Source organism: Juglans regia, chromosome 12 (assembly GCF_001411555.2).
Source record: "Juglans regia cultivar Chandler chromosome 12, Walnut 2.0, whole genome shotgun sequence".
NCBI classification, from domain to species: domain Eukaryota; kingdom Viridiplantae; phylum Streptophyta; class Magnoliopsida; order Fagales; family Juglandaceae; genus Juglans; species Juglans regia.
In genome coordinates this window covers 23,556,536-23,583,857 of record NC_049912.1, presented here as the reverse complement: position 1 = coordinate 23,583,857, position 27,322 = coordinate 23,556,536, and the positions used below count along the sequence as shown (strand labels likewise).

Sequence of the window (27,322 nt, the reverse complement as noted above, 5' to 3'; positions counted from 1 at the left end):
ATTTAAAAAAAAATTAAAATTAAAAGATTGGTGAATAATTACGGACACCTCGTTATAATAGAACTAAAGTGATATATATATATATATATATATATATTTATATAAGAATATGATATATAAAATTCTCATAATTCAAATAGTACTCATTAATATAATTTCTGCCATCGTGTATACACGATATTGCATGGATTATTTATCTTTGACAAACCAACTATAAATGGTCCCATATATATAAGGTCTCATCACCAAGTATAAAGAGTCAAAAAGTAAAAATTCTATATACCCTACCATTATTCTGTTCTTATTCTGTTATAATGGGAGACATTGTCCAAAAACCTTTGAATTATTTCTTAGAAGAGAATAACCGATCGAAGAGGCCGGACTCCGATATATATCCTCTCTAATGAAGGATAAAACAAAAAGCCAGGCATGACTAAAAAAAGTTATTATTTTGGATTAGAAAAAAAATTAAAGAATAAATGATCATTTATTTGATAAAAACGCAAATATATGTGTACGTACGTGTATAAAAACCATTATCTAACAATTCTTGAATTCTCGAATTCAAGAATGATTTCTATGAAATATCAAAACCCTAATTCAACGAAAGAATAAGGCAGGTGGTATAATAAGGTGAAGCCTAGCATCATGCCCTTGAGATCTTGAATAAGTTTTCACACGCAAAGGAATATCCGAATATGGGAGAAACTCGACAAGAAAATTATTTAATTGCGTTCAGTTATTTTTTGTAAAAATAATTATTTTTTATCAAAATGAGTATGTTTTTGTGATAAATATATAGTCATTCTCATCGTAAATAATTCATCACAAATATTAATTTTTCTTATAATAAAAAAATGCCAAACTAAATCAATAATTTTGTAATTTATAGCCTTTAAGATAATTACAAGAATATACAGAAAAATCATGCCTCTTGAATGATAGAAAAAGTTCAGAAAGAAGACAGACATGACCCTACCTGATATTTCTGAGCTTTTTCTGTTCACCTCGTTAGGTCATTGGAAAATGATATATGAGCACTGCTACTGTTCTGAATTTAGGATCCAAAATTTGTCCTGAATAGTATAATATTTTTTTATCTTTTTTTCATTTTTTTAATATATTTTTTTAATCATTATAAACATTTAAAAAAAATAAAAAATTTACAATATTATTAAAAAATATTTTTTTAATCATTTAGTTAAAAAAAAAAAAATCTCATTCGGAATAAATTTTAGATCCTTAATTCGAGACCCAAAACATTTCTCATGATATATTTAAAAGAAAACTATCCATTTGACTTATTTGAAATCATATTCTTTGACACTTGTAAAGCATTTCAACGAGTGTTAATTTCTTAAAAACATTTTTATTTATAAACCTACATTCGGGCACATTAATTATCTATCTTTTTAAAATTCATATGCTAAATACTTCTAGATGTTTTAAAAAAGTTGTAATGATATTTTATAGTGTCTCAAAAATAAAAGAGAATATATTGTTCATGTTAGTAGAAACTTCTTTTGCTGGTTCTGTTTCTGATAATCCAGTAAGACGATTCGGTAAACAAGAGCAAGAGGTTTGCTTCCTTCTAGCATGTCATAGCCAGAAATTAAAATATTCAAAGTTAAAGCTTTAATAATATTTTTGTCATCTAAAGTAAGAGTTAAATCAGGAAAATAATCAAAATGAATTGGTCCTCCAAACAAAGAGGATTGAATTACTCTGAAAATACTAATTTCAAACTGATTGAATCTAGCATCTTGTAAGCAAAGTAGAACAAAAGCATTGATGCATTTCCTAGTTAGAGGTTTGACAACAACTTGAACAAAACCAATATGCAAGTATTTGTAATAATTTAAAGTATTATTTTTAAATAAAATTTAATAGATAATTGGTAAATAATAAAATATATAACCAAAAAATGGTAACACCACATAATTAATATAAAATAATTTTACAAATTTATTATAATAAAGTATTCTTTGCATTTTCGTATCGTAAAGCCTTATGTAATTTGATACTTATTTTTCTTTGCATTAATAAATTATTCTTTGCATTCAAAAATTATTCTTTACATTAATAAATTATTGTTTACATTCAAATTTTATCAATCCAATGAAGCCGTAATTATTAAATATCGAAAATGTCTATTATAAGAAATAGACATAATAATTATGTATTATAAATAAAATAACTTTGTTCGTTATTACCTTTCCAATCCCATTAAAATAAGGAAAATGATTTATCTACAACACATTGTATAAGATGATTTTATAAATATACCCCTCATTTAACACATTGTTATATAATATGTTGTATAAAATATTGTGGGTGTATCATTACTCACACTGTGAGGCACGGGGCCGGGGGTGGCTGGGTTCGAAGTTACTCAGCCAAACTTAAAAAGTCTAAGACCATGAGTTATATCTTCAATCTTAACCTTTTACATATAAATGTAACTGATGTAGTATGTATCTCTTTCATGAAAGATTCCTTCACAATTACCATCTGCAGGTACTCCTTCCAATATGGTCAAATATGATTAGTGCTACATGTATTTACAAATTCACGTATAAGATCTATTTTATTTATTTTATTTTTAAATTCAAATTTTATAATTTTTAATATATCAACCGCTGATACGTCAGTACGTATTATTATATAAATAAAAATTATAAGTATAAATAACATTTTTTATTTTAGATATTTATTTTTATAAAAAGATGACGACACTCCAATTTTATTAATAACCTTCAGTTATGGCGGAAGAATACTGTATATAAAGGAATCATGGGGTTACAACTAAAATCCCAAAATCAAGATCCTAAAAAAAATTAAAAGAGAAAATAAGTAATAAAATATTATATGGGATCCATAAAAAAAATAAAGAAGTACAATCAACTCTCCTATAATTATACATAAATTTTCGCAAATAAACTGCCTAAATGTAATTATTGTAAGTATAAGTATTTCACAGTAACCATGTTGTAGAAATTAACAATTATGAAAAGTTACACTCAACTCTCCTCACTACAAGCTACCAATTCTAATACTTACCAATTTGATATTTAAGTTAAATATCTTCATTTTCTATTATCATCATTTATGTTATCGTTTTAATATTTTAATTATTTTTAAAAAATTACTACATTTACAAAAAGAATTTATAAAAATAAATTTTTAAATTGATGCAATTTCATATATGTGATATTTTATATCTACTTTAATTATAATAAATTAATTTTATAATCTGACATATTATATCAAGTTATATTAATTTATAACTTTATTTTTATAAAATTTTATTATGGTTAAAATATTTTTCATATATATATTTTCAAGATTTCGGTGCGTGAACACCAGATCCGGTATGTGGTAGAATCGTAGATTAGTAGTTAGTAGGGTCCGATTCTCTTCCCCGCGGACGACGGTTAAGTTTGTGAAAAAGAAAACATATGGAGGAGAATATGGTCATTTAGGTTGAGAGGTGTTCGATGTGTACGTGTGTGGATAAGAAAATAAAAGAATCCTGGGACAGTGGGTGACGCAACAAGAATCCTGGGACTTTTATCTCAGAATCTGACACGTGTTACAATCTTAGTCCACCTATTTTCTTCATTTGGAGCGAGGGCCATTGAAGTGCAAGCTCCACACGTACAATATGCAATATCATTTTTTCAAAATTATCCTCCATTCGTATAAAATTTGTCACTTTTATCCTTTAATCAATGTCTAAAGTTGTTTTCAGGAGCTTGGCAATTTTTTTTTTTTTTTTAACACAACATTCGAATTCCATTTCATCCAACGGTGTCTTGACCATCGGCCATTACAAGAGATAAAATATTTGGGATTATATAATCAATATCAAGTATTTTCCAATCCAATGAGACTGCTTCTTGAGCCAAATAATGTGCCACATGATTTGCTTCTCTTTTGACATGTTGAATTTTTCAATTTGTCTTCATCAAGGCAGCCTTAGCATCCTCCATCAAGCAACTCAGCATCCCATTGTGATCCTTACCTTGTCTCATAGCACTAACAACCTGACTTGAGTCCCCCTCTAAGATGACTTGTTTCAGTTCCAACTACATACACAACAATGAAGCAGTTACTAAGCCTCTTACTTCTGCAGTAGATGGTTGAGAACAAAAATAAAGTGGTTGCCTTAGAGTGAATAGAACATCTCATTCATTGTCTCGGATCACCACTCTAATACCAATTCTATAATCAGTTTCTCTGACTGCTACATCCCAATTTATTTTTAATCAATCTAAATGAGGAGCTTTCCATGATGTTCTAACTTGTTGTTGTTGTGGTCTTTGTGGGACTTAATTCAACAGTTGTGCTTGAATGAACTCTTGTTGTGCGTGTTGGGATCTGGTGAATACACTTGCAGGTGATAAAAGATCCCCTTAAATAGTTTCTTCTAAGCACAATGCTCTTGCTGTTTCTGCAAAAAAACTTATATCCTCCTTGCCGATTCTATTATACATAGAGAGAAACATAGAGCCAAAATCTTCCTTTGTTCTTATTGCTTTTTGAATTTTTATATTTCCATAATTCCATACATCTTGTGCAGATGGACAAGACCAAAGAATATGAGTTGGGGTTTCACACGATCTTTGACAAATGGGACAAAGTGAATCTGCAGTGATCGTCATCTTGAACAGATTCTGTTTTGTAGGTAATGCATCATTACAAGCTCTCCACATAAACACTTTAACAGAATTCTTTGTTTGCAAATTCCATACCAATTTCCACAGTTTGCTTTGATCCTCTATTGATGAGCACTCCCCCATACTACTTCTTTGCTGTTGATTATGCAGATGGTATGCACTTCTAACTGAAAATTCTCCATTTGATATGCCTTTCCGCAGTATCTTATCCTCAGTAGAACACTGTGAGACAGGTATATTCAAAATTTGTTTAAATCTTCCTGACAAAAGGTATTTCTGAGCAATTGTGTATTCCACCATCCACTGGACTGATCTATCAGATCTGCCACCTTTGCATTTTCTGTTAAAACTTGTATTGGTGATTGAACATTAGTCATTCCAGATCTTGAGATCCACTTATCTTTCCACACATTAATATGTTCCCCATTTCCCACTCTCCACATACTACATTCCTTTACTAAATCAATAGCTGAATGTATGCTCCTCCAAGTAGAAGAGGGTCTTGAACCTATCTTGGCCTGTAAAATTGAAGAATTGGGGAAATAAATGGCTTTCAAAATCCTAGCTGCCAGAAATGATGGAGACTTAAGAATTCTCCAAACTTGTTTTGCTAGAAAAGCTAAGTTGAAACTTACCAGATTTCTGAATCCCATTCCCCCCATCTGTTTTGCTCAGGCTCAAACTACTCCAATTTTTCCAATGAATCTTCGACTGGTTCTCTTGAGCTCCCCACCAGAAAGTTGCCATTAAAACATTGAGCTTGTTACACAAAGTTTTTGGTAAAGAGAACACACTCATACTATAAGTTGTGATAGCTTGAACAACTGCCTTGATCAAAATCTCTTTGTCAGCCTATGAAAGAAACTTATTTTTCCAGTTTTCTAATCTTCAGCTGACCCTTTCCACTATACCATGTAATTCCCTTACTTTTGATCTTCCAATTAGGGATGGCAAACCTAAGTATTTTTCTAGATTAGAAGAAGCTCTTAAACCTGCTATTGTCATGATATAGTCTCTAGTAATTTGCTTCGTGTTTTTGCTGAAGAATAGTGAGGTTTTCTCTATTTAATAGTTGTCCAGATGCCTGCTCATAACCATGGAGAATTTGATTTATTATAGTCCATTCTTGCATAGAAGCCTTGCAAAATAGTAAACTATCATCAGCAAAGAAAACATGGTTCATTTTAATTTTTCCTCTAGCTATTGGAACTGCTGAAACAAACCCCATCTGTTCTACTTGGTATAACTTAGCTGTCAAAGCCTTAGCACATATAATAAAAAAAACGGGGGGATAAATGACAGCCTTGCCTTAACCCTCTAGAGGGTTTAAATACTTCTTGAGCCCCTCTATTGATTAGAATTGAGAAAGTAGAAGAAAAAATATATCTTTGAATCAAATCAGTCCATTTTGTATTAAACCCCATCTTGAGCATTGCCTCCTTAAGAAACCACCACTCAACTCTATCATAAGCCTTGCTCATATCTAGTTTCAATGCCATATAACCAGTTTGTCCATGCAATTTTGTTTGCATTGTGTGAAAAGTCTCATATGCTGCCAATATATTATCTATAATTAATCTTCCAAGGACAAAAGCACACTGATTTTGAGAAATAATAGCAGGCAAAATATCCTTCATACGATTGGCCAACATCTTTGTAATTATCTTGTAAAGCACATTACAAAGGCTTATGGGTCTATATTCCGTGATACTTTTTGGACTGTTATGCTTAGGAATCATCACTAAGTAAGTATGGTTTATGCTAGACATATCTTGCTCAGAATTCAAACAAACTAAGATTGCCTCACATACCTCATCCCCCACCATTGGCCAAAACCTTTGATAAACAAGCACCATAGCCATCTGGACTAGGAGCCTTATAGGGACCCATTTGAAAAACATCCTCTTATATTTCCTCTTTGCTGAAAGGTAGTAGCAACCTATCATTCATTTGTTGGGTGACTTTATTTTTTGTTACACTAAGAAAGTTGTCAGTGTTGGTAGGCATTGAGGATGAGAACAATTCTTTATAAAACTGAGTAAATGCCTTTCCAATTTGGTCAGATTATGTTATACAAACACCATTGCCATCCATAACTTGCTCAATTGTATTTATCTATTTCTTTTGACTTGCACACAGATGATCCTGTATTTTAACATCAAACAATTGAGATCATGCATAAGATAAATTGTTTCTATTATATTTTTGTTTTTTCACTATTTGAATTTTTAAAATGAAAATTCAGTTATAAAATTCATTTATCAATTATCATTATTATATTTTTATGGTTTAATGTGAATTTTTTTTCATATAAATAATAGATTTATTCATTTTTTTAAAGTAAGTACGCGAGGCTTATATACAATACTAAAACTATACAAATAATTTCCCTAAAAGAATCTAAAAAGATTGATGATTCGGTTACTTTTGTTAAGTATATAGTCCAAGTATTATTTTTCTTTTTATATTAACACTCAATATTTTTTCTGAAGAATAAAGTTAGGTTCAAGTTTTAAATAGATAAATTCTGTGTAGATTTTTTATAAAAAAAGAAAAAGAAAAAGTAAGCCACACTATAAAAAGAATATTTTTTTACACTATCCACTTTTTTACAAATACTCATACGAGACTTATCTATTTATGACTTATAAAGATGATTTCTTTTTATGAAATTGTAAGAATAGTCATTGAAAGCTACCCTTTAACAACTCGTACAATTGCTTTCGTAATTTAATGAGATTTGTTCCGGTGCAATGTAATGACATATTTGTATTTATTGTCAATGTCGGGGGAGTATACATCTCTGAGGCTGTTTGCAAAAGTCTTGATTGGCAATCGTTTTAATTCTAGCGAATATTTGACAAGCTGATATATCATAGAGCAAAATTGTTGAATTATGGGGTGTAATTTATAATAGGAGTGTAATTTAGAATTACTTCAAAATTAGTACTTTCCTTCTTTAGGAAAAAATTAAATTAAATGAATTATGGAGGTTGATGTTGGGTGGATACGTACAAACTTCGATCTATTAATTTCATCAGTTACATGATGCATGGGTGGATTTTGAGTCACATACGGGACAGAAGTAAACAAAAATTGTAAAAAAAAAAAATGCTGCATGAATATCATTATTTTTATTTTACTTTGGACTAGTCTAGCATTTCCTCTAGCCAAAGTACGTCGTTGATCATTGAGTTACTTGCAACTCTTCTTTTCAAGGTGAGTTGCTGATCACTTGGGGATCAGCTAATAGCTAGGGAGAGATTGAAGAACAGCAATATCGAGTGACTTTACGAGGGTTTCAACATGGCCAAAGCATGCACTTCTTGTTCCTAAGTCTAAGAAGGGGAGTTAATTAGTCTTCTTCAGTTTCTTGCAAATGAATATATATATATATATATATATAATATGGAGAACCATGCAGAGATAATTTCATGCCATGCTTCCTTGATAATGCCCATGCTCAAAATTAAGTTAGCTCACATTTCCAAAACTCTTTTTTGGAATTTAAAACTCAATGCGAAAGCCTTTTTTGAGTATCTTTATAACTCTTTAATGGAAAATCCAAGTCACATTGTCTAAATTCCGAAAGTACTAGTCAATAATATATTTGAAACTTCATTGAAACATTATAAAAAGTAAAAAAATTGTCATTTTCATGTAATGTAAGACTTCATACACTACCTACATTTGTCAGAATGGGATATCATAATCTCTCCCCTTATATTCCTAACATTCTTGTCGGATCAGTTTGTTGTAGGTGGCACAACTCAAGTCTCACATTTCTCGTTGAGATAGGTTTTGATACCATTTATAATGTCTCAATGGAAGACACAAGCCACATGATATATATTAAAAAATGACTAGTCAATTATACAATTAGAGCCCTTGTTGAACATTATAAATAGCAAAAACTTATAATTCTCAAGCAACGTAAAATTCTATACATCATCTACTCTTATTACTTATCAGAATTGAGTATCACAATCTTGATTATCTAGTAACTCAATGCAAGATTAACATGACATATATTGACAAATTAGCCAAGCCGCCTCTTAATTTGTGCATAGAAAATCCGACTACTTATCCGACAAAAGCTTGGACTAGTTTTGCAAACTACGAACTTAATCCAGTAAATGGGAAAAGTGTGTAGACAAAGCAGTAGATGTTTGAATGGTATTTCTCTGGGATTTGAAGACCATCTTGATCAGTTTTCGACAAGAACTCTTGCATATAAATGCATGAAGTGTCACTTCTTGGATCGATCCAATACGATTTTGAAGACCATAAAGCACGCTGGCCCTAGTTTTTCTTAGAGAGAGAGAGAGACTCCTCATTCTCTCTAGAAACCCCCTCATCTCTCCTTCGGTGCAGGGGGAAGAGTTTCGACTCCTCCCTCCCTTACTCATCTCTCCATCCTCTCATCTCTAGTTTTCTTCTTTTCTTTTTCATTTTTGGGTGTTTCTCAGGGCTAAGTATGGAGGAAGGCCAATCTGCTGCTCTCTAGTGTTTGGCGACCACCATGCGCCCCACCACAGGCTTCCCAAGGTGTCGATCCTTCAGTTGCGCAAAAAGTTTTCCCGAACGGAGCGGTGCGTGAGCCACATGCGCGACCCAAAGAGAGTGTGTGTACTCCACACGCCACCACTCAGGGTGCCCTTCTGCCGCCACGTGCAGCCTTTCTAGTTCAGGACCATCGGCTACTCCAGACCTGACCGTCCGCCATACCCAAGGGTGGCGTGTGGCTCTTACACACCATCACAACTGCTATTTGTGTTATCTTTTTCCTCCAAGGTTAAAAATGCAGATCTATATCTTTCTAAGATGTAATCCGTTATTTTTTCATATTTTTTAATTTCTGTTATGTCTTCTATTTTTGTAGGAAAAAAAAAATACAGTCTCTTGAACGTTCATCTGTAGAGTGTATTCTCAACTACGGAGACGTTTGGATTCGAAGATGACTTGAGATGACTTAAGATGGATTGTGAATAGTAATGAGATGAGTTGTGAATAGTAGTGAGATTTGTAAGTTAAAGTTGCTGAATAGTAATAAGATGAATTGAGATGAGTTGAGATGAGCTGAGATGTCCTGTGAATCCAAACGTCTCCGTCTTAAACGGTGGACCCCTCTTGCAAAGATCACATATTATCATAACCCATAAAAAGCTGCACCATACCCATCGGTCAAAAGGCAAATATCTGACATTTACCACATGACTCAGGTAATGGTCAGCTACCTGCCTACCTCCTTCATACTTTAATGGGACATGTCAGAGCACCACATCCTAAAACGAAGAAGACTGTCGAATTAGCAAGAGAGGGAGAGAATGTTCGGTGTTTTTTTTTTTTTTTTTTTTGAAGAAGAATGTTCGGTGTTCTTAGGTACGTTTAGGTAGTTAATATATTTTAAATATTTTTATACATGTTAAATAATTTAAAATATTCTAAATGAGATCTACAATCTTACTTCAATCTCTATTTATAATTATTTACAAACATTCTATAATATTTATCACTATTAAATATAAATAAAAAATAAAATTACTATAATATATAAATAAAAAATATTATTATTATAATATTTATTATTATTATATATAAATTAAAAATTAAATCATTATAATATTTATCATTATTATATAAAAATTAAATTAAATCAATAAAATATTTATTAATATTAAAAAATTACTATAATAAAATCATTATAATATTTATTATTAAAAATAAAATTATTATAATATTTATAAGACACATATTTTTCAACTATCTATTTTAACAATTTAACATATTTTACATATCTAAATAACTTAAAATACTTTTAATAAAATTTATAAACTTATTCCAATTTTTATTCATAATTATTTATAAATATTTTTAATATTTTTCAAATATTCTCCCTGTCCAAACGTACCTTAAAGTTAGCTAAAGAGCATTTCTCTCGTGAGAAAACCTTCTCACAAGAACATCTGCCATTCTTCCATCAACAGAGTCGAATGGGGACATGCCACGTAGAAGGCACATGAACACACAAGTAGACCGCATTGCATAGGATTTCAAAAACATTTCTCACTTCGTGCACTCCGTCGTCCCCCCCGCGTCCATCTCTCTCTCTCTCTCTCACACACACAAGGCCATTTTCGCGTGAGAGCTTCCCCCCTTCTTAAAAGACTTTCTCAGAAGCAAAAGTGAAGGGAGAAGCAACAAAAAATTCTGGTCTTCGATTTCGTTTTCTCTCATTCTGGTCTTGCCTTACAAGCAAGGGTTGCTTGCGTGCTTGGGGTTTAGCTCAAAGGGTTATGGAGCCATGAACGGATTTGCCAGAGCTTTAAACCCAGTTTCCTCCAGGTAAGTATCTTTGCTGGGGGGTTGAAGAAAAATTGTACATATATTTTTTTTTCTGGGAGATTTTTCTATTTTTCCTCTTCTTCCTGATGGGTTTTCAGGGTTAATTGGCTTGAAAATAGATTACTTCCCTTCTTCTCTCTCTCCCAGTACCGAGATCTTTCTCGACGCGCACTGGCATAGAAACGGTGACTAACTTGAAAATAGATTAAGGATGTGAGAACGATGGTGATTTCAGGAGGAAATAGGTTGCTTTCAGAAGAGATTGGAGAACACGATAATATGTTTTTTTATTTTTATTTCTATTGGCCTTTCAATCTAGTTTGGTTCATTTATTTTTTCTTGTAATTGTTTTTCATATTCACTTTTGGGCTGCAGGATTCTCTGGAGATCAGATGGTGATGATTGGGGATGGGTGTTTGGACAAGTTCGATATGAAAAATGCTTCTTGCAACCGACTTTTGCAACCGGTGGAAAATCGCCACGTCATTAAATAAAACGCAGTGTTTTATTTTATATTATTGTAGGCTGGAGAAGAAAATAAGAGTAAGTTAGACAAAAGAAATGAAAGGGAGAAAAAAAAAAAGGAGAAGTAGAACGTCAACTACCTTCTCATCTAATGTGGTTTTCAGTACCTCTTTCTCTCTCAGATCCCAATCGTCTCTCCCTCTCTTTAGAGTGACCAGCACAGACCCATCATGGCCCTATGGCCAAGTTCATCACGAACTCTGAAAATCTCCTTTAATATATGCAAAACTTCTTGTATTGGTTGATTTGGGCATTGACGGGTTGTTTCAACTTTGTTGTCTTTTAATTTTCATGGTCTTCTTCCTTTCCTTCGAAATGGATTTTGGCATGGCTTCAACACCACCTTTCTGTCGAAATGCCCTCACTCAAACAACGTTCTTCTTCCCAGATGATTGGAATGCTTACAGTGTAAATTATGGCTTTGGAATCGCCCCAAAAGATGTTTGGTGGAAACAATATATGGGAGCGCGCAGCAGAGACTTGGCCTCCTTGAAGTCGAGCTGGTTGCCAAAGCTGACATAGGCCCCGTACGAGAGCTGGCTCACCTTCAACCGCAAGTTCTTGTACTTCATTTTTATTTCTTTTTTTTTTTCTCGCTTCTTTACGAAGAATTGCTTTGCTTTGCTTGAGTAAGGAAAGTGACTTGTTGTTTATCTTCCAACTTCTATTTCTTGTACTTCCAGCCGTTTACATTGCAGTAGGCAAAGTTCCATTTTTATTACTTTTGAGAGTCTTGACTTGAGTCCTCCGACTGCGTAAACTAGGGTGTTTTGCTTTACTATGCTCTTTTAATTTCTCTGACAGATGCTGACGTGTTAGTCAGTCGGTTACACGCTGGTTGTAAATGCCGATTGTAAGTAGAAGTTCTACATAGATATTCATGGGAGGAGGGAGAATTTTGTGTTTAACATCCTGTGTGATGAGGTGCACCATATTCTTATGAGATTTTCCGACATGTCAATATTTTATTGGGTGCCGATTGACTCTGAATATAGGCATTGCCGGTCCAAAGAAGCTCTGTTCTCTCATATTTATAAGGTGATCAGTATTCAGTACTAGTCTCTTCTACAATTGATCTGAGACATTTTTATAGAGCAATGCCAATTAATTAGTTTCTCTCGCGGACTGTTGAGTTTAAGATATATTAGTATTGAGTGGTTATAGGTCTCTCTCGATTCTAAACGTTAGTTTAAGATGTGAAACTTTCTCTCCTGTTTATAAACTAGCCGTTAACTCTTTACAATTGATGTGGAATAATTTCAACAGAAAACTCGTAGGTAGATGATCGGAAATCTCTTCTTTATACTTAATAAATTTTTTTAATAGTTGAATCATTCGATATATGTGTTTCCAATCGGTCATATCCGGGGGAGATTCATTCCTAGGTGTTCTAGGATGCCGTGATGCTCCATCCGTGGAACCAAAAAAAAAATCCATCTGCATTGATTTTCTTGCAAGTTCCTTAATGATAAAAGATGTCAGCATTGATTTCGGTGGCATACGAAGGAAGTCTTTTGGATGATGCCATGATGGGATGACACATATATAGGCAGTGATGGAGTAGTCATGATTTTTCTTGAATGGCTGCAAAGTCCATTTAAATTAATAAATAACGAACTATATTATATATATATATATATATTAACATTTTTGGTTATATGAAAGTATTGGTATTGGATTGATTAAATATATTTTTATCTTTAAATTTAACAAATATCATTCATATTTACTCCATATTAAATTAGTTAAATTGTTTTCATCCAAACTATAAGATACAGTAAATCTATTCTTTTTTTCAAATGTAAAAAGAACTATAGCAAGTCTAAGAGTATTTTTTGAGATTATTATATTATAAATATGAGATTTTTATTCATATGAAATTTTACCATCTATATACATATGAGATTATTATATTATAAATTGTTAGATTGTGAAAATAAAAATGAATATAATTTGTTGGAGGTTATTGAAGATTATAAAAATAAAATAAAAAAATAAAAAAAATAGTAAAATAATAAAATTTTATTATTATAGAGAGTGAGATGACTAATCCAATGTAGACTTCAAGTTTTGAATGATTAGTTAAAGGTGAAAAAGTTACATATTAATCAAAATTTAAAGAATAAAATGATCAATCCAGTACTAATGCTACAAAAACATATAAATTTGTAGATTTATTTTTGTTTCTATGGATTTGTTACGCGTAATAGTGGTCAAGTTCTGATCATGTGTCGCCTTCAAGCTGGTCTTTCTCACAGGCTGGAAAATGCATATAATATTGGAAAAAGTCTTATTGCAATCGATTTCGTGCATTAAATTGTGAACTAACGTTAAATATAAGACATTCGTTTAATAAAATAATATAAATTAAAAACAAAAACATAAGATATTATTATTCTATAAAAAAAAAATTATTATTTTTATAATAAAAAATTATGTAAGTCTTAATACGCAATTTAGTACATCAAACTATTAGTACGTAGCAAGTTCTATGATATTGTAAATCATGGTTAGGCAGGCAGTCCACAACCAGAACAGGATTGAGCGAAATGTATATACATTTCTGGAGTGGACCCTATAGTCGATTCTTGCGTAGAAGGGGACCCATGGCCACCATAGGTAGGTAGGAAATGTTTTTTCTTACGAGATATGCTGATTCAAACATGTGCAAACCTCTCAGATTATCAAATATGTATATATTCTTGTCAATTTGTTTGGGATATTCAATGAATTAGGTCAATATTGCTCAAAGTTATTATTCGAAGTTAAAGATTTCAATGAGAGATATAAAACTATGAAGTGGATCTTACATATTGAATGACTCACTTCATTTGTTTACGAGTTGAGTTATTCTTCTTCAAAGTCGGGGTATAAGATTATACTTTCTCTATTTTATTGACGTTATAAAATTTAATTTATAAGAGATTTTAATTTTAATTATTTTTAAAGTTCAGTTTTGTAATATTAATAAAATGAATCATATATTTTATATACCGACTTTTAAACAAATTTATTTATTTATTTATTTTCAGTTTATCTGCATACTACCAACTATAAGGGCATCTGAAAATGGAAGATTTTTTTAATACACTGTTAGGCCTTACAAGTATTGGGCTAAGCAATTACCAAAATTCAAGCAGAGTACGAAGTCGGTCCATTGGTCAGATTGATGTGTCTATGAAATAGGTATCGTCTTTGTTTTTTTTCTTTTTAAATGCTCCAGAGGTACGATCAAACCACTTGGACATGACCAATCATGCCAGGTTGTAGATTTTGTAAGATTATTGGCATTGATTTTATTAAAATTTTAATTAAATATGAAATATGATAAATTTTATCAAAATAGAGTTATATTGAATTAATCAAAGAGATAAATATGAAATTTTGAACTACAGTAAATGGATGAGTTTCTTCAAATTTGATGAGTTACTATTTACTCATCAAATCTATTTTTTATTCAATTTTAATCTCTATAAGTATTTTTTATTCACATTTAATCTCTAACCGTCTCGTAATAATAATGTAAGAATCAAATTAAATTATTAATTAACATATGATTAGTATAATTGTAAAATATGAAAAAAGAATTTTATTAAAAAATATAATATTATATTATTATTTTGATAAATTCAATGATTAATTCAATGTGAGGTTATGGTTAAGGAGGTTTTAGATTTATAGAAATTATGTACTTTTCATTAAATTTTAAAGATAACTTTAATGAAACCAATGTCAGTGCTCTAATATATGTTCTTATGTTTTTTCTTTTTAATGCTATTCTTCAAGCTTAATTTTCTCATTCTACCTATTAATTATTATGTTGTATTGTACGTGATTTTTCATTTGGAAAGTTAAATACATTTAAAATGTGAAATATCAGCCAATATAATTTAAGGACAAAATAAAAAATAAGAGTAACCTTATACTTTTTTTTAAAGTATATATATTACTTTTTAACATTGGTGTCTGACTCTTAACCAATCAAATATTTATCATGATATAATATATATATATATATATATCATGATATGACATATGTTGTATATAAAATGAATTAGAGTCCAGTCCATTATCAAGAATACAAAGAAGAGATAAATTCAAAAGAAGTTTAATGAGATATCAAAATGTAAAAATGATATAATGATATAAAGCAAGACAGACTCTGGCATTACTCTTAAGTCTAAAGAAGGAAGAATACCTTTATAAAAGGAAGGGATCTCTATAGATCTACATGTCTCTACACTCTCTTCATATCCTCTCTTTCCAGATTTCTATAGAGGCAGTATCTTCTTCAACCACTCCTTAACCCTACTTTCTCTATTGGGAGGCCATGCACGTGAGATTATAAAATTATCAAATATAGTGGATTCAATCTCAAATGACCTATGTACATAAGCTTTTATGTCAAATCACGTAAATTTTTATATTTTTATCTCTATTTATATTTAAATGCTTTATTTATTATTTACTTCATAAATAAGCATCCGAACACCTTATCAATGCCCAAGTCACAATCATGAGCGATTCGAAAAAATTGCATCAATTAACAATACATAATTTTTAAAACTTTTATGATTAGCTCTACCATATTTTCACCCAAACTTTGCCTAAAAGTTATTCATATGATTAATATAAAGCAGTTAAGGAGGGTTGGCAATTTAATGTCTATTTTAGAACCGAAATTCCTATGCACACAGTACTCGATCTTTAGCATCTTCATTTTAAAGTGTCAAAAGCTGATCGGCTAGATATATAACTACAATATCCCCCACCCCATGCATGAGCTACAACTTCTTCAAAATCTTAAAATTAGTTATGAGGATTATTGCGCGATTAGTTAAAATTAAAACCAGGCTATGACTCTAATTTGCGTGAGATCATCAATTGATCATGTTGTTATATATTCATATATAGCTATACAAACTAATGAATATGTCTTTCGAAGAGTAATTTGGTCCTATATATATGGAAATGCATGATTTCATGGTCACAAATTAATTTTTTGGGTAATAAAATCATATAAGCTACATTAATCTAATGATTCTGCCATAAAAAAAAAAAATGCTGTAAACTAGGCTCGCATGATAGTACAGGCAGACAAGCTTTTTTTTTTGTTCGTTCTTTATTTCTGGGATCAATTATTAACCTATATATGAAGTTGTGCAGAAAACAATTAGGGTCAGGTCCTTAACGATATGGACCTCCAATGATAAAATTAGGCAGCCTAGCTAGCTAATGGTGTAGTACTTTCATTCAAGTTTCACATTTATTTAATCAATTATACATATATGTTCGCATATAATATACGACCGTGTTTTAACATATATAATATATAGCTAGCTAGCCCCATGCTGCAGCATGCATGCACAGATCAGCCAAGCTCATGTGAACCAGAATGGTGCTAATTAATTATGATAACTCGAAAAATAAAAAAAAGCTGAACATGATATTGATGATCTTTTCGGAGTTCGGGTCAAGCTGGATGAAGGAATTTATTTATTATTATTATTATTTATTTTTGGGTGGTTGTTTGGTATAATTGGGTGGTTGGGTGGGGGTGTTAAATGAATAGTACTGTCTATATTATATGTTTGTCCAGTCTTCACATGGCCATGGTGTACTCGAACCGACTGACTCGCTTTACCGACGTACGGTTCTTTCGTGAGTCTACTTAATTTTTTCAGTCTTTGAATAATGCACGTTCTTGTTTTTTTCCTTTATATATATAAGCTAGGGAAATGATATTATTTATATGTTAATAAAACACAATGGTTACAGTGAGAGGAATTAAGTAGTTCTCGTTACGTACATTCAAAATAATTGAGATTACAAAGAAAAAAAATATTTATGACGAATTATTTACGATAAGAATATATTTATTTTGATAAGAAATTATTATTTTTGTAACATATAACTGATTACAAATAAACGTTTTCGTGAATTAAATGTTGGGTTGCATGTGAAGACTGGATAGTGAATAGGAAATCGAGAAGCAAAGAGTTCGCTAGACTGTCGTTCGACCTAGAGCTCGAGAGAAGCTCAACCCGTGAGTTCACTCAAGTCTCACGCGAAATCGAACTCAAGCGAGATAAAAATCCTAGTGTTTGCTTGAGCTGCGCTCGACATACCGCTCGAGCCAATATTAATTGGATGTTCGTTCGAGGTGCGCTTGACACACTACTCGAACAAAGGACCCAATTTTTACCAAATTAGGATTTCCAGGGCCGTTTCTATTTGTATGTCATATTTTGACTTTATTGTATACAATTTTAATAGTTTTCAGTGAGAATAAAAGAGACAAAGTATGAGTGCATATTGTGTGAGAGAAAAAGCCTTGGAGAGTATGAGTTGAGATTGAATGATTGTAATCTCCTTTGATTAATAAAATTTTTGTAGCTCTATGAACGTAAATATGTTGCCGAACTACATAAATTGTGTGTGTCGTGTGATTGCTTGATCATTGCTCTAATTTGTTTGCTATCATTGGTGCGTGGGTTTTTTGCACAACATAAAGGGTTTTGAAGAGTTAAGGTCCAAGTTAAGGCAAACAACTCGTGCCATGACTAGCTTGATTGTGGTTTCTTGCATTAATAAACTATCGAGATTTGGTGGAGTTGACGGAAAATGAACTGACTAAATGTAACCTAGCTAGCTCGTTCATCCCCAAATGTCTACACATGGTGCATGCATGGATGCAATGTAGGCTTGGTCATCGCAATGGTCTCATCGAGGGGCCGGACTAAAATTCCGAGCGTCAACATGCCAAAGATGGAGTAGTACTAGAACAAAGATCAAAAGGCTAGGTATGTACTGCCTGCGCTGTCAAATGAGGTTGCACGTACGCGATCGATCGAGAACCAAGAGCACCAGCAACAACGTCGGCTGATCTGTATATATCTTAACATTTTACATGCTAATAATAGGTTCATGTATCGTAACTTGTATACATGATGAGGCCGCCATAGATCATGATCATGAGTATATATATTGAAAATGTTGCTATATACGAAACATTGTTTGTGTATGTAATAGTAGTACTATACGTATGATTAGATAAAATGAGAAATTAAACGCATTGATTTGATGATTGAAATCGATCGTTTTGGTGTAAACATGTATAGATCGAGACTCAACCATGACTTAATTGTAGACCGGCCCACCTTACCAAATTATTGGTAAGATTTAATTAAAACCTTATCAGCGAGTATATATGCATGAGTCATATCATTAATTCGGTGGCAACAATTAATATAAGTGGCCGAGAGATCAGCTCATGTGCTCTCTCAAGTCTCGTTTGTTTACACAGTTTAAATAAGATGAGATAAGATGTTTTATTGAAAATTGAATAAAATATTATTATAATATTATTTTTTAATATTATTTTTATTTTAAAATTTTAAAAAAATAAATTATTTATTATATTTTATGTGAGAGTTTAAAAAAATTATAATAATTATATAAGATAAAATGAGATAATTTGATTTTTAATAACCAATCCATCCCTAATTACTGTCTTTATCGAGATCTGCATGACAAGAGCCCATTGCCTATTTGATGAGAATTTAATACACTTGAAAAGCTAGCTATCCCAGTTTTTCAACGTGCATTAATATCTTCATCTACCGAGCACATGGAATCAATCACCATAAATAATTTCTCTTGAAAATTTCATGCATGAACCATATATATATATATATATATATATATACATACCAATTTTATTGTATTTTAATCTTCCTGTCCTAATTGGTTACGTCGGATGGCCCATGCAGGTTACGCAAGAGATCAAATTGCTTATAAATGTCCGGATGATATATATGTATGATTTTTCTATATTATATATGTATGTATATATATATATATATAATGCATTTTGCAGGCCCATAAATCTTAAAGACCATGTATCTTTATTTTCTGGAGACTAAACAAGATTTGGTCTACAACCACCTTGCTGTTGGACAACGCGCGCGCGCGCGCGCACACATATATATTCCTTGATATGTAGCACACTACAATATTAGAAATGTTTTTTGGACGAAATATTTTTTTCGTCCAAAAAAACTAGTTTTCGTTACAAAAAATATATTATTTTTGGTGTAGTTGGCATTTGTTTGCCAGAGAAAAAAACCTGTCGGACTACAAATTATATATATATATAGTTCGACAACAAGTTTAGTTAAATATTAAGGAAAGTAGTGATCATATTCTAATTTGAGTCGATCGTACGGAGATACATGTTTTATTTCCTGTAATTAGTGCCTGCTGATCTAAAAATGAACTCGATCTATTATATCCTAATTTGAGGCATTAGTAATTTGACATATTTTGTCTGCTGTATAAATGCATCAATAACAAGCTTCTATATATATATATATATATCTTGCATGCAATGTTTAGTTTAAGTTATTCAACTAATCACGATCATTTAGAGCAATGTAGGGCTTGATATAAGTATTAATTATATAATATCCTGGCCTGGACTATTAATTCTAGCTGCTACTCATGACCACTGTGTTTATCATGACGCATGGTGCGTGATCCTCATAACAAGATGATGACTTTAATAATCTGGTCTAGATTTAGCTAGCAAACTTTGGGTCCATCATGCTCGAGGACTACGTCGTACATGCATGCATGCTCATCCGACTGTCCATATCATTTCCCGTGTGACATGTAATCTAGCTAACCATCTTCGGTGCACTTCTAATTTGGTGCAGTAGCACGTACCGTACCGTCTCCCCGTCTGTGCCAGCTTGAGAGTCACAGCGCTCAAGATTACGCAACAGTACACACGCGCATGACACACACACACACAAACACACCCACACACACACACACACACACACACACACACATATATATGATCATGAGCATAATTCTAAGATAATTTTTAACCAATATAGAGATGCAAAGATTCTCAGATGAAAATGTGTGCTGCGTATGAATAAGGTAGTACTTGTAACTATCTTTTTCTTATGCATTTGCATGTGGTAAATAACCACCTAGCTAGAATGGAAAATGGTGATGTAAACCATACCTGATCTTCAACCAAAGGAGAAAACCAGATCCAAGTTTCAGCATACTTTTGATTAGACTTGAGAGTTCATGCACGTACGCACTAGCTAGATAGGTAGTAGGAAGAGCCTAAAGATGGAAGCTCTAGTCATGTGGGCAGCAAGTGGATGCATGTGAGAGTTGCTCGCGCCTATAGATTTGCATGTCGTTAGGGTTTTCTTTATGTGAATGGCAGTGGGAAGAGTGGTTTAGCTGTAAAAGATAAATGCACCAAAAGCGTGGTGGTAATTGTAGGGGGTGAATTCGTGCATTTATGTGGCGATCGGTTAGTGGTTGAGACCCATTAAATGCAAAGGCAATGGGTTCCATCTAGTATAAAAATCCTCATGCCAGTAAAGCTATCATCAAGAGCTAGGGAGTTCAAACTTCTCCTAAATACATTTGAGATGGGTCGTGGCACTAGGAGATCAGTTGCTCTGTTATGCTTACTCTGTCTTCATGTTCTTACAGTGAGTGTGATTGCTAGGGATGTAGTGAGTGTGGGTAAGAATGAGAAAGAAAAGTTTCTAAACGTTGGGGATGGAGGCGGATTTGGAGTTGGAGGTGGAGGTGGAGGTGGAGGAGGTGGTGGTGGTGGCGGTGGATTTGGAGGTGGGTATGGGGGAGGAGCTGGAGGTGGAGGTGGTGTTGGTGGTGGCTTTGGCAAGGGTGGCGGCATTGGTGGTGGGATTGGTAAGGGAGGTGGAGTGGGAGGTGGCGCTGGTGGTGGCTTTGGTAAAGGTGGTGGCATTGGGGGTGGAATAGGCAAGGGTGGTGGCTTTGGAGGTGGAGTTGGGGGAGGTCATGGTGGAGGGTTTGGAAAAGGTGGGGGAGTCGGCGGAGGAGTTGGTGGTGGCATTGGCAAGGGTGGTGGTATTGGTGGAGGAATAGGCAAGGGTGGTGGCTTTGGAGGTGGAGTTGGTGGTGGTCACGGTGGAGGGTTTGGAAAAGGTGGGGGAGTTGGTGGAGGAGTTGGTGGTGGAATAGGTAAGGGTGGTGGCATTGGTGGTGGTCATGGTTTTGGAAAAGGTGGGGGTATTGGTGGAGGTGCTGGTGGTGGATTTGGTAAAGGTGGAGGCATTGGCAAGGGTGGTGGACATGGAGGAGGTGTTGGTGGCGGAATTGGTGGAGGTCATGGTGGAGGGTTTGGAAAAGGTGGAGGTGTTGGTGGCGGAATTGGTGGAGGTCATGGTGGCGGGTATGGAAAAGGTGGGGGAGTTGGCGGAGGAGCTGGAGGTGGCATTGGTAAGGGTGGTGGTATTGGGGGTGGAATAGGCAAGGGTGGTGGCTTTGGAGGTGGAGTTGGTGGTGGTCATGGTGGAGGTTTTGGGAAAGGTGGGGGAGTTGGTGGTGGAATAGGCAAGGGTGGTGGCATTGGGGGTGGAATAGGTAAGGGTGGCGGTGTCGGTGGTGGCATTGGTAAAGGTGGTGGGGGAGGCCTTGGTGGAGGCATTGGGAAGGGTGGTGGCATTGGTGGTGGTGGCGGCTTTGGAAAAGGTGGTGGCATTGGAGGTGGTGGCGGCTTTGGAAAAGGTGGTGGCATTGGAGGTGGGTTTGGTAAAGGTGGTGGATTTGGTGGCGGCATTGGAGGTGGATCTGGTGGTGGGATTGGAGGGGGATTTGGCAAAGGTGGAGGAATAGGGGGAGGTTCAGGAGGTGGGTTTGGAGGTGGAGGTGGATATGGTGGAGGTGGAGGAGCAGGTGGAGGTGGTGGATTTGGTGGTGGAGGCGGCTTTGGTGGAGGAGGCGGTGGTGGGATTGGACACCACTAATTAAGCATCAGATTGTGCGGATCTATTATTAATAAGTAATGAATGTAATAATCATGTGTCCTGGATTTCTTATTTTGTTGAAGAGTTTTTAGTTATGTTAGTTGCATCTCTTGCCAATGAAGACAAGCATGCACGCCTACTCAGTCTGTTGTAAGTTATTTCTACTTAAAATGTAAAATATAAATTGAAAAATAGCACATCTCGCACATTTTCATTTTTATAATATATTTTTGTGTGCCATTGCATTGCCAATCACACTCTCTAAATTTAATGATATATATATATATATATATAGTGTATAAGAGATACATTTAGAAATACAGTACATAATATCGGAGTCACATGATATACTTTTGTATCCTCAAATCTTTCTTGTGATAAAAAAAATATATTTCTTCTTGAATAATCATTGGACATTGACTAATCTATGCTTCTATTAGCGGATGACTAATAGTCTAATATATAGATTTTGGAGATACCGAATTTTTAAAATCTAATTTTCCGTGAGTCTAAAGGAGAGGGAGAGATTAGCAATATTTATTTATTGAACACAGAATATAATTTGAAAATTTTGTTCTGACAATTATAAAAAATTATAATTGTGTCTCTCTCTTTTACGCTTTAGACCCTAAAATAGTGGCATAGAATGAAGTAGATCCATTGTTTTGGCTTGTCACTAACAACTCTTTAATGCACAAAAAAACCAACACTACTCCTATTATTTAGGGCCATGAGGTTCCTAGAAAAGGGACTTTCATTTTATTTTAATCACATACCTTATAAAACTTGTATGTATATATAGCAGCTTTCACACCAAGATAATCACAAATGCTGGTTAGGAATAATGTAAGAGTGCATGCATCCTTGATCAGGTCACACGATCTTTACACCACTTCATAAAAGCTGATTCATTCTTTCTTTAATAAATCAAGCTTCATCGAATTTTCTCAATTTCAAAAAAAAAAAAAATCTGCAATATGTTTCAGAAATCGAGCTAAAACAATTGGCTCAAAATATGCAAATACAAATGCATAAAAATATGGGATGAGATAACACCACATTAGAAGGCCATCTTTAGGCACTCAATTTCTGTAGGTCTTTCAAAAATATCAGGGGAATATGAAATACAACACCTTTTCAGTTGGTATTATTGCTGCAAGTACCTGTCCATCCATCCAAAAGGCAATGCTATTGCTAATCTATCACTACCTGCGTCTTCTGTTTAAAGGCTTGAAGTATGTTCCCCCAAAAGTGGATGAATGACCTTGTGAAATTAATTACTAGATCTCCAAAACTTTCCTTGTTTCTTACCTTTTCCAGAGCTCGTCACCAAGGGGGAAAAATATGGAGCTGGGGGGCGGGGGGTGGGGGCTAGAAACATACTCCCAGAGCTCAAAGCAATTTCTAGGCTTACAACAATGAAAACTGTTCATTCAAACAGAAGATCTAACAGAAAAGCAACATTTTTTTTAAGAATATATATAAGCAAAATGAAGGAACTTAACACACTTCATAAACACAGCCAAAGGCTTTTTTGTCAAAAAGAGATAAATGTATAATGGCCACATATTACTCCTTGCGAAGATCTATTCCCGCCTTCTTAGCAACAGCATCCAGGCCATTCTTCTCTATGGTTTTCAATGCCTTGGTTGATAACCGCAGTTTGACATAGCGCTTACCAGCTTCCCACCAGACCCTCTTGTACTGTAGGTTCACAAACTGCAACTTCTTTGTCTTATGATTTGAGAACGAAACCTTGTTTGCTCTGTTAGCCTTCTTCCCAGTGAAGGGACATATCCTACCTGAAGAAACAAGCCATTTGTTATGAGATTAGTTCTAACATAAGCCACTCAAATGGTTATCAATTTTAAACACTAATTAATGTTATAACAATTATCAGAAACAAAAAACAAAAGGCAACAATTGATAACACTTCCAATATTAAATCTCTTGATTAACATTAATATAAAGTTACTCAACTCATCTCAACCTTAATCCCGACAAAATTGGGATCAGCTCTGTGGATCCATTTACAACCATGCCAGTTTCTCTCTCTCTCTCTCTCTCTCTCTCTCTGACACACACACACAAAAATTTTCCAACTAGCATTCCATCCAAAGATTACCCTTTGGGTTGTTTGGATGTTGAGATGGTTTCATCCCATCCCATTCCATCCCATCTCATCTCATCTCATCTCATTATATCTCAACATCCAAACACCACCCAAACATACACTTTTCTTCAATTTTAAGTTTTCAACTTTTTCATCTAATCATTACAATTTTCCCAAACTTCTAAACAAAACACAAAAAATAATTCAACTTTTTCAAATTTCAAAACAAAAATTATATTAAAAAATTATATTCTAACAATATTTTAACTCTATAATATTTTTATTCAACTTTCTCTCTCTTTTCCCAAACCTAATAAAACATCATAACTCAAATAATTTTATTACTATTCATAAACCATGTTACTACTATTCACAAATTTCTCATGTCATCTCATTCACCAAACATCCCCCAGTCTAGTATGTTGCATATATCCTCTTTCACTAATTCTACTTAAATTTTATTTCACGCTCTGTACAACCTCTTTTTTAAGTCCAAGTTGGATTAGAACGCTCTTCTTTATTGGCACATCCGTCGGTCTTTCTTGCCCAACATCAAATTTCCATTTCCCATATTTTTTTTCACTTAAAAGGGGGCAAATCAATCGCCAGCTTCGAGTGAATAATCTTGTTCCTTATCTTTCCTAGAACTTACATTTACCTAAAATCAAATGAAATATAAGTTGAGAGGGAAAAAAAAAATTCTACAATGCAAACTATAAACATACATTACGGGACCGATCTCAAATCAAAACTAACTTGGGCATAACACTATCAAACTCGCACATCCCCCATTTTTTTACTTTCAACCCATAAATTATCAGCTGAGACATGAATCCATAAACAGCTAAACACAGGGCTCACAACAAAATAACATTGTTCTTCTATTTTCAAATTCCAGGTATGCAAATGTATGTGCTTGTATGAGAGTTGGAACAATAGCTAATTGCTGTATGTAAGATTTCAGGGAAAACAAAGAAAGAGAATTCTTACGGGCAACAATAGGTTGAAGAAGATGAGGTGTGGAAGGGGTGGAGAAGGGTTGGGCAGCGTCACGGTGGTTGTACGAGATTTTGAGGCCACCCAATTGCGAGGTCACGAACCCCAGCTCCGACACCGCCTTGGTCCTCCAAGACGGTACTGACAACGATCTCCGTAAATTACAACAATCTGTTCTACGTAAGCAAAAAGTGTTTCCAGAAAACACTCCCGACGTTGCCGATACCGCCGACGCCATTGCTTCGACCTCTTTCGAGGATGTTTTCGGGATACGAAGAGGTAATTTGAACTGAGGTCGGAATGGATAACGATAAACGATTGATTGTCAGATTACATTGGAGCCTCTGGTTCTTTTTTATCAGTGTGGGAAAGCCTTAACGTGCACTGCGGATGTAGTGGATGTTAACCTACTGGACAGTTTGTATGGGCCGCTGAGACGGATGCCCAGTCCACCAAGTGAGCCCAGATCAGACTTCAATTTATTTAAGAACAATGCTATGGTTTTATAAGTACTTAAAAGTTATTTAAAATAGAGTAATGCTATACACCACACCACCATTCTATTTTTATTTTACTATATAAGATGTGACATATTTATTACCATTATATGATAAAAAATCATCTAACAAAAAATTATTTAATGACGATAAATGTGCCACATCTTATATAGTGGGATGAAAATTGGATAGTAGTGTGGTTTGTAGAATTTTTCTTTAAAATATGATTGATATATCAACCAATTTTTTTTTTTTAATTTTGTAAGAGAATAGAATCTCAATTTTATTGATTATCCTCACTTCTAGCGGAGAAAACACGTGATTACAACTGAATACCTGGATTACATATCATCCTAAATTTTAAACCCAAGTATCAAAATGAACTGCAAGAACACAAAGGAAAACTGCTAACCTTAATCCAATAAGAATACCCAACAAATCGAAACACAAAAGTGCATGCTAACAAGACCCTCAAAACAAGACAAAATAAAGCATAATTTGTACAACAAACTGTACAACAAAAATGTTATCGATACTGTATAACTTGTAAACCTACTTGATCCATTCGAACAGCTCTCATAATGTCTTTTGGAAGGGCTATATTTGGTATTAAATATATACTATGTACCTCTTGTGCCCAATTTAGCTAATTTGTCTGTAACATGGTTTGTTTCCCTAAAAGAATAATAAAAACATACCACTATCGAACGAGCCGTCAATCTAGCCTCTTTCCAATATCACTTACTACACCAAGCAACTTGCTCATCTTTCTCCCACCAATTAACCACTAGCTTAGAATCAGTTTCAACCTCTATGTGATTAATATTCATTTTAGCAAATAAACTATAACCATCAGATAGGGCTCATATTTCGGCAATATTTTTTTTAATTAATAGCATATAACCTAACAAAAGCAAAAATCATATGACCATTCTCATCTCGAAGAATCCCTCCACCTCCACTTCGACCTGGATTGTCCAAACTACTGCCATCAATGTTAAGTTTAGCAAATCCATGAGCCAGGCGCATCCACTTCAATATCTGCATAGACTTTTTCTGGACTTGCATCTTCATTAAACCGAGTTGCAATAAAATCACCTCATCTGAGAATTTGGTGAAGGGCTTATTCGTTTTTGTGTGAATGAGTTAGGCTAGAAAATTCCTGATCTTGTAGCACACTTGCTCCCTAGTTTGAGCAACCCCTTTCATTCTAGTTTTCAACCCCTTACATTCTAGTTTTACATCTATATAACCACATAAGCTAGCTTATTAATGAAGGAAGAATGCCAATCGCTACGTCGATTTGCGAAACAGCTTGAGCCTAGGATAGCCATTGCTAAA

The 27,322-nt window shown here is 33.7% G+C and overlaps 2 protein-coding genes and 1 long non-coding RNA gene across 3 annotated transcripts; 2 read left to right on the top strand and 1 right to left on the bottom strand.

Annotated features, from left to right (window-relative positions):
- The first annotated feature begins 10,741 nt into the window (after positions 1 to 10,741).
- LOC108980707 lies at positions 10,742 to 12,291 on the top strand. Its single transcript, XR_004797728.1, has 2 exons — positions 10,742 to 11,024; positions 11,400 to 12,291. It is a non-coding gene; the product is annotated as an uncharacterized LOC108980707 (long non-coding RNA).
- An 8,684-nt stretch (positions 12,292 to 20,975) lies between these two features.
- Positions 20,976 to 22,600, top strand: LOC118343945 (glycine-rich cell wall structural protein-like). Its single transcript, XM_035683296.1, has one exon. The coding sequence runs from the start codon at positions 21,011 to 21,013 to the stop codon at positions 22,373 to 22,375; it is 1,365 nt and encodes a 454-aa protein (XP_035539189.1). The 5' UTR covers positions 20,976 to 21,010; the 3' UTR covers positions 22,376 to 22,600.
- Positions 22,601 to 23,767: 1,167 nt separating this feature from the next.
- LOC108981257 (50S ribosomal protein L28, chloroplastic) lies at positions 23,768 to 25,915 on the bottom strand. The gene is made up of 2 exons (XM_018952363.2): positions 25,479 to 25,915; positions 23,768 to 24,177 (listed from the first exon to the last, which is right to left on the bottom strand). Exons 1-2 carry the CDS (start codon positions 25,720 to 25,722, stop codon positions 23,945 to 23,947), a joined length of 477 nt encoding a protein of 158 aa, XP_018807908.1. The 5' UTR covers positions 25,723 to 25,915; the 3' UTR covers positions 23,768 to 23,944.
- Positions 25,916 to 27,322: the final 1,407 nt, after the last annotated feature.

Coding starts and splice junctions, on each gene's coding strand:
- LOC118343945 (XM_035683296.1), top strand. CDS start 21,011: ATGGGTCGTGGCACTAGGAGATCAGTTGCTCTGTTATGCTTACTCTGT.
- LOC108981257 (XM_018952363.2), bottom strand. CDS start 25,722: ATGGCGTCGGCGGTATCGGCAACGTCGGGAGTGTTTTCTGGAAACACT. Junction 24,178..25,478: donor TCTTCAACCTATTGTTGCCC/GTAAGAATTCTC, acceptor TTGTTTCTTCAG/GTAGGATATGTCCCTTCACT.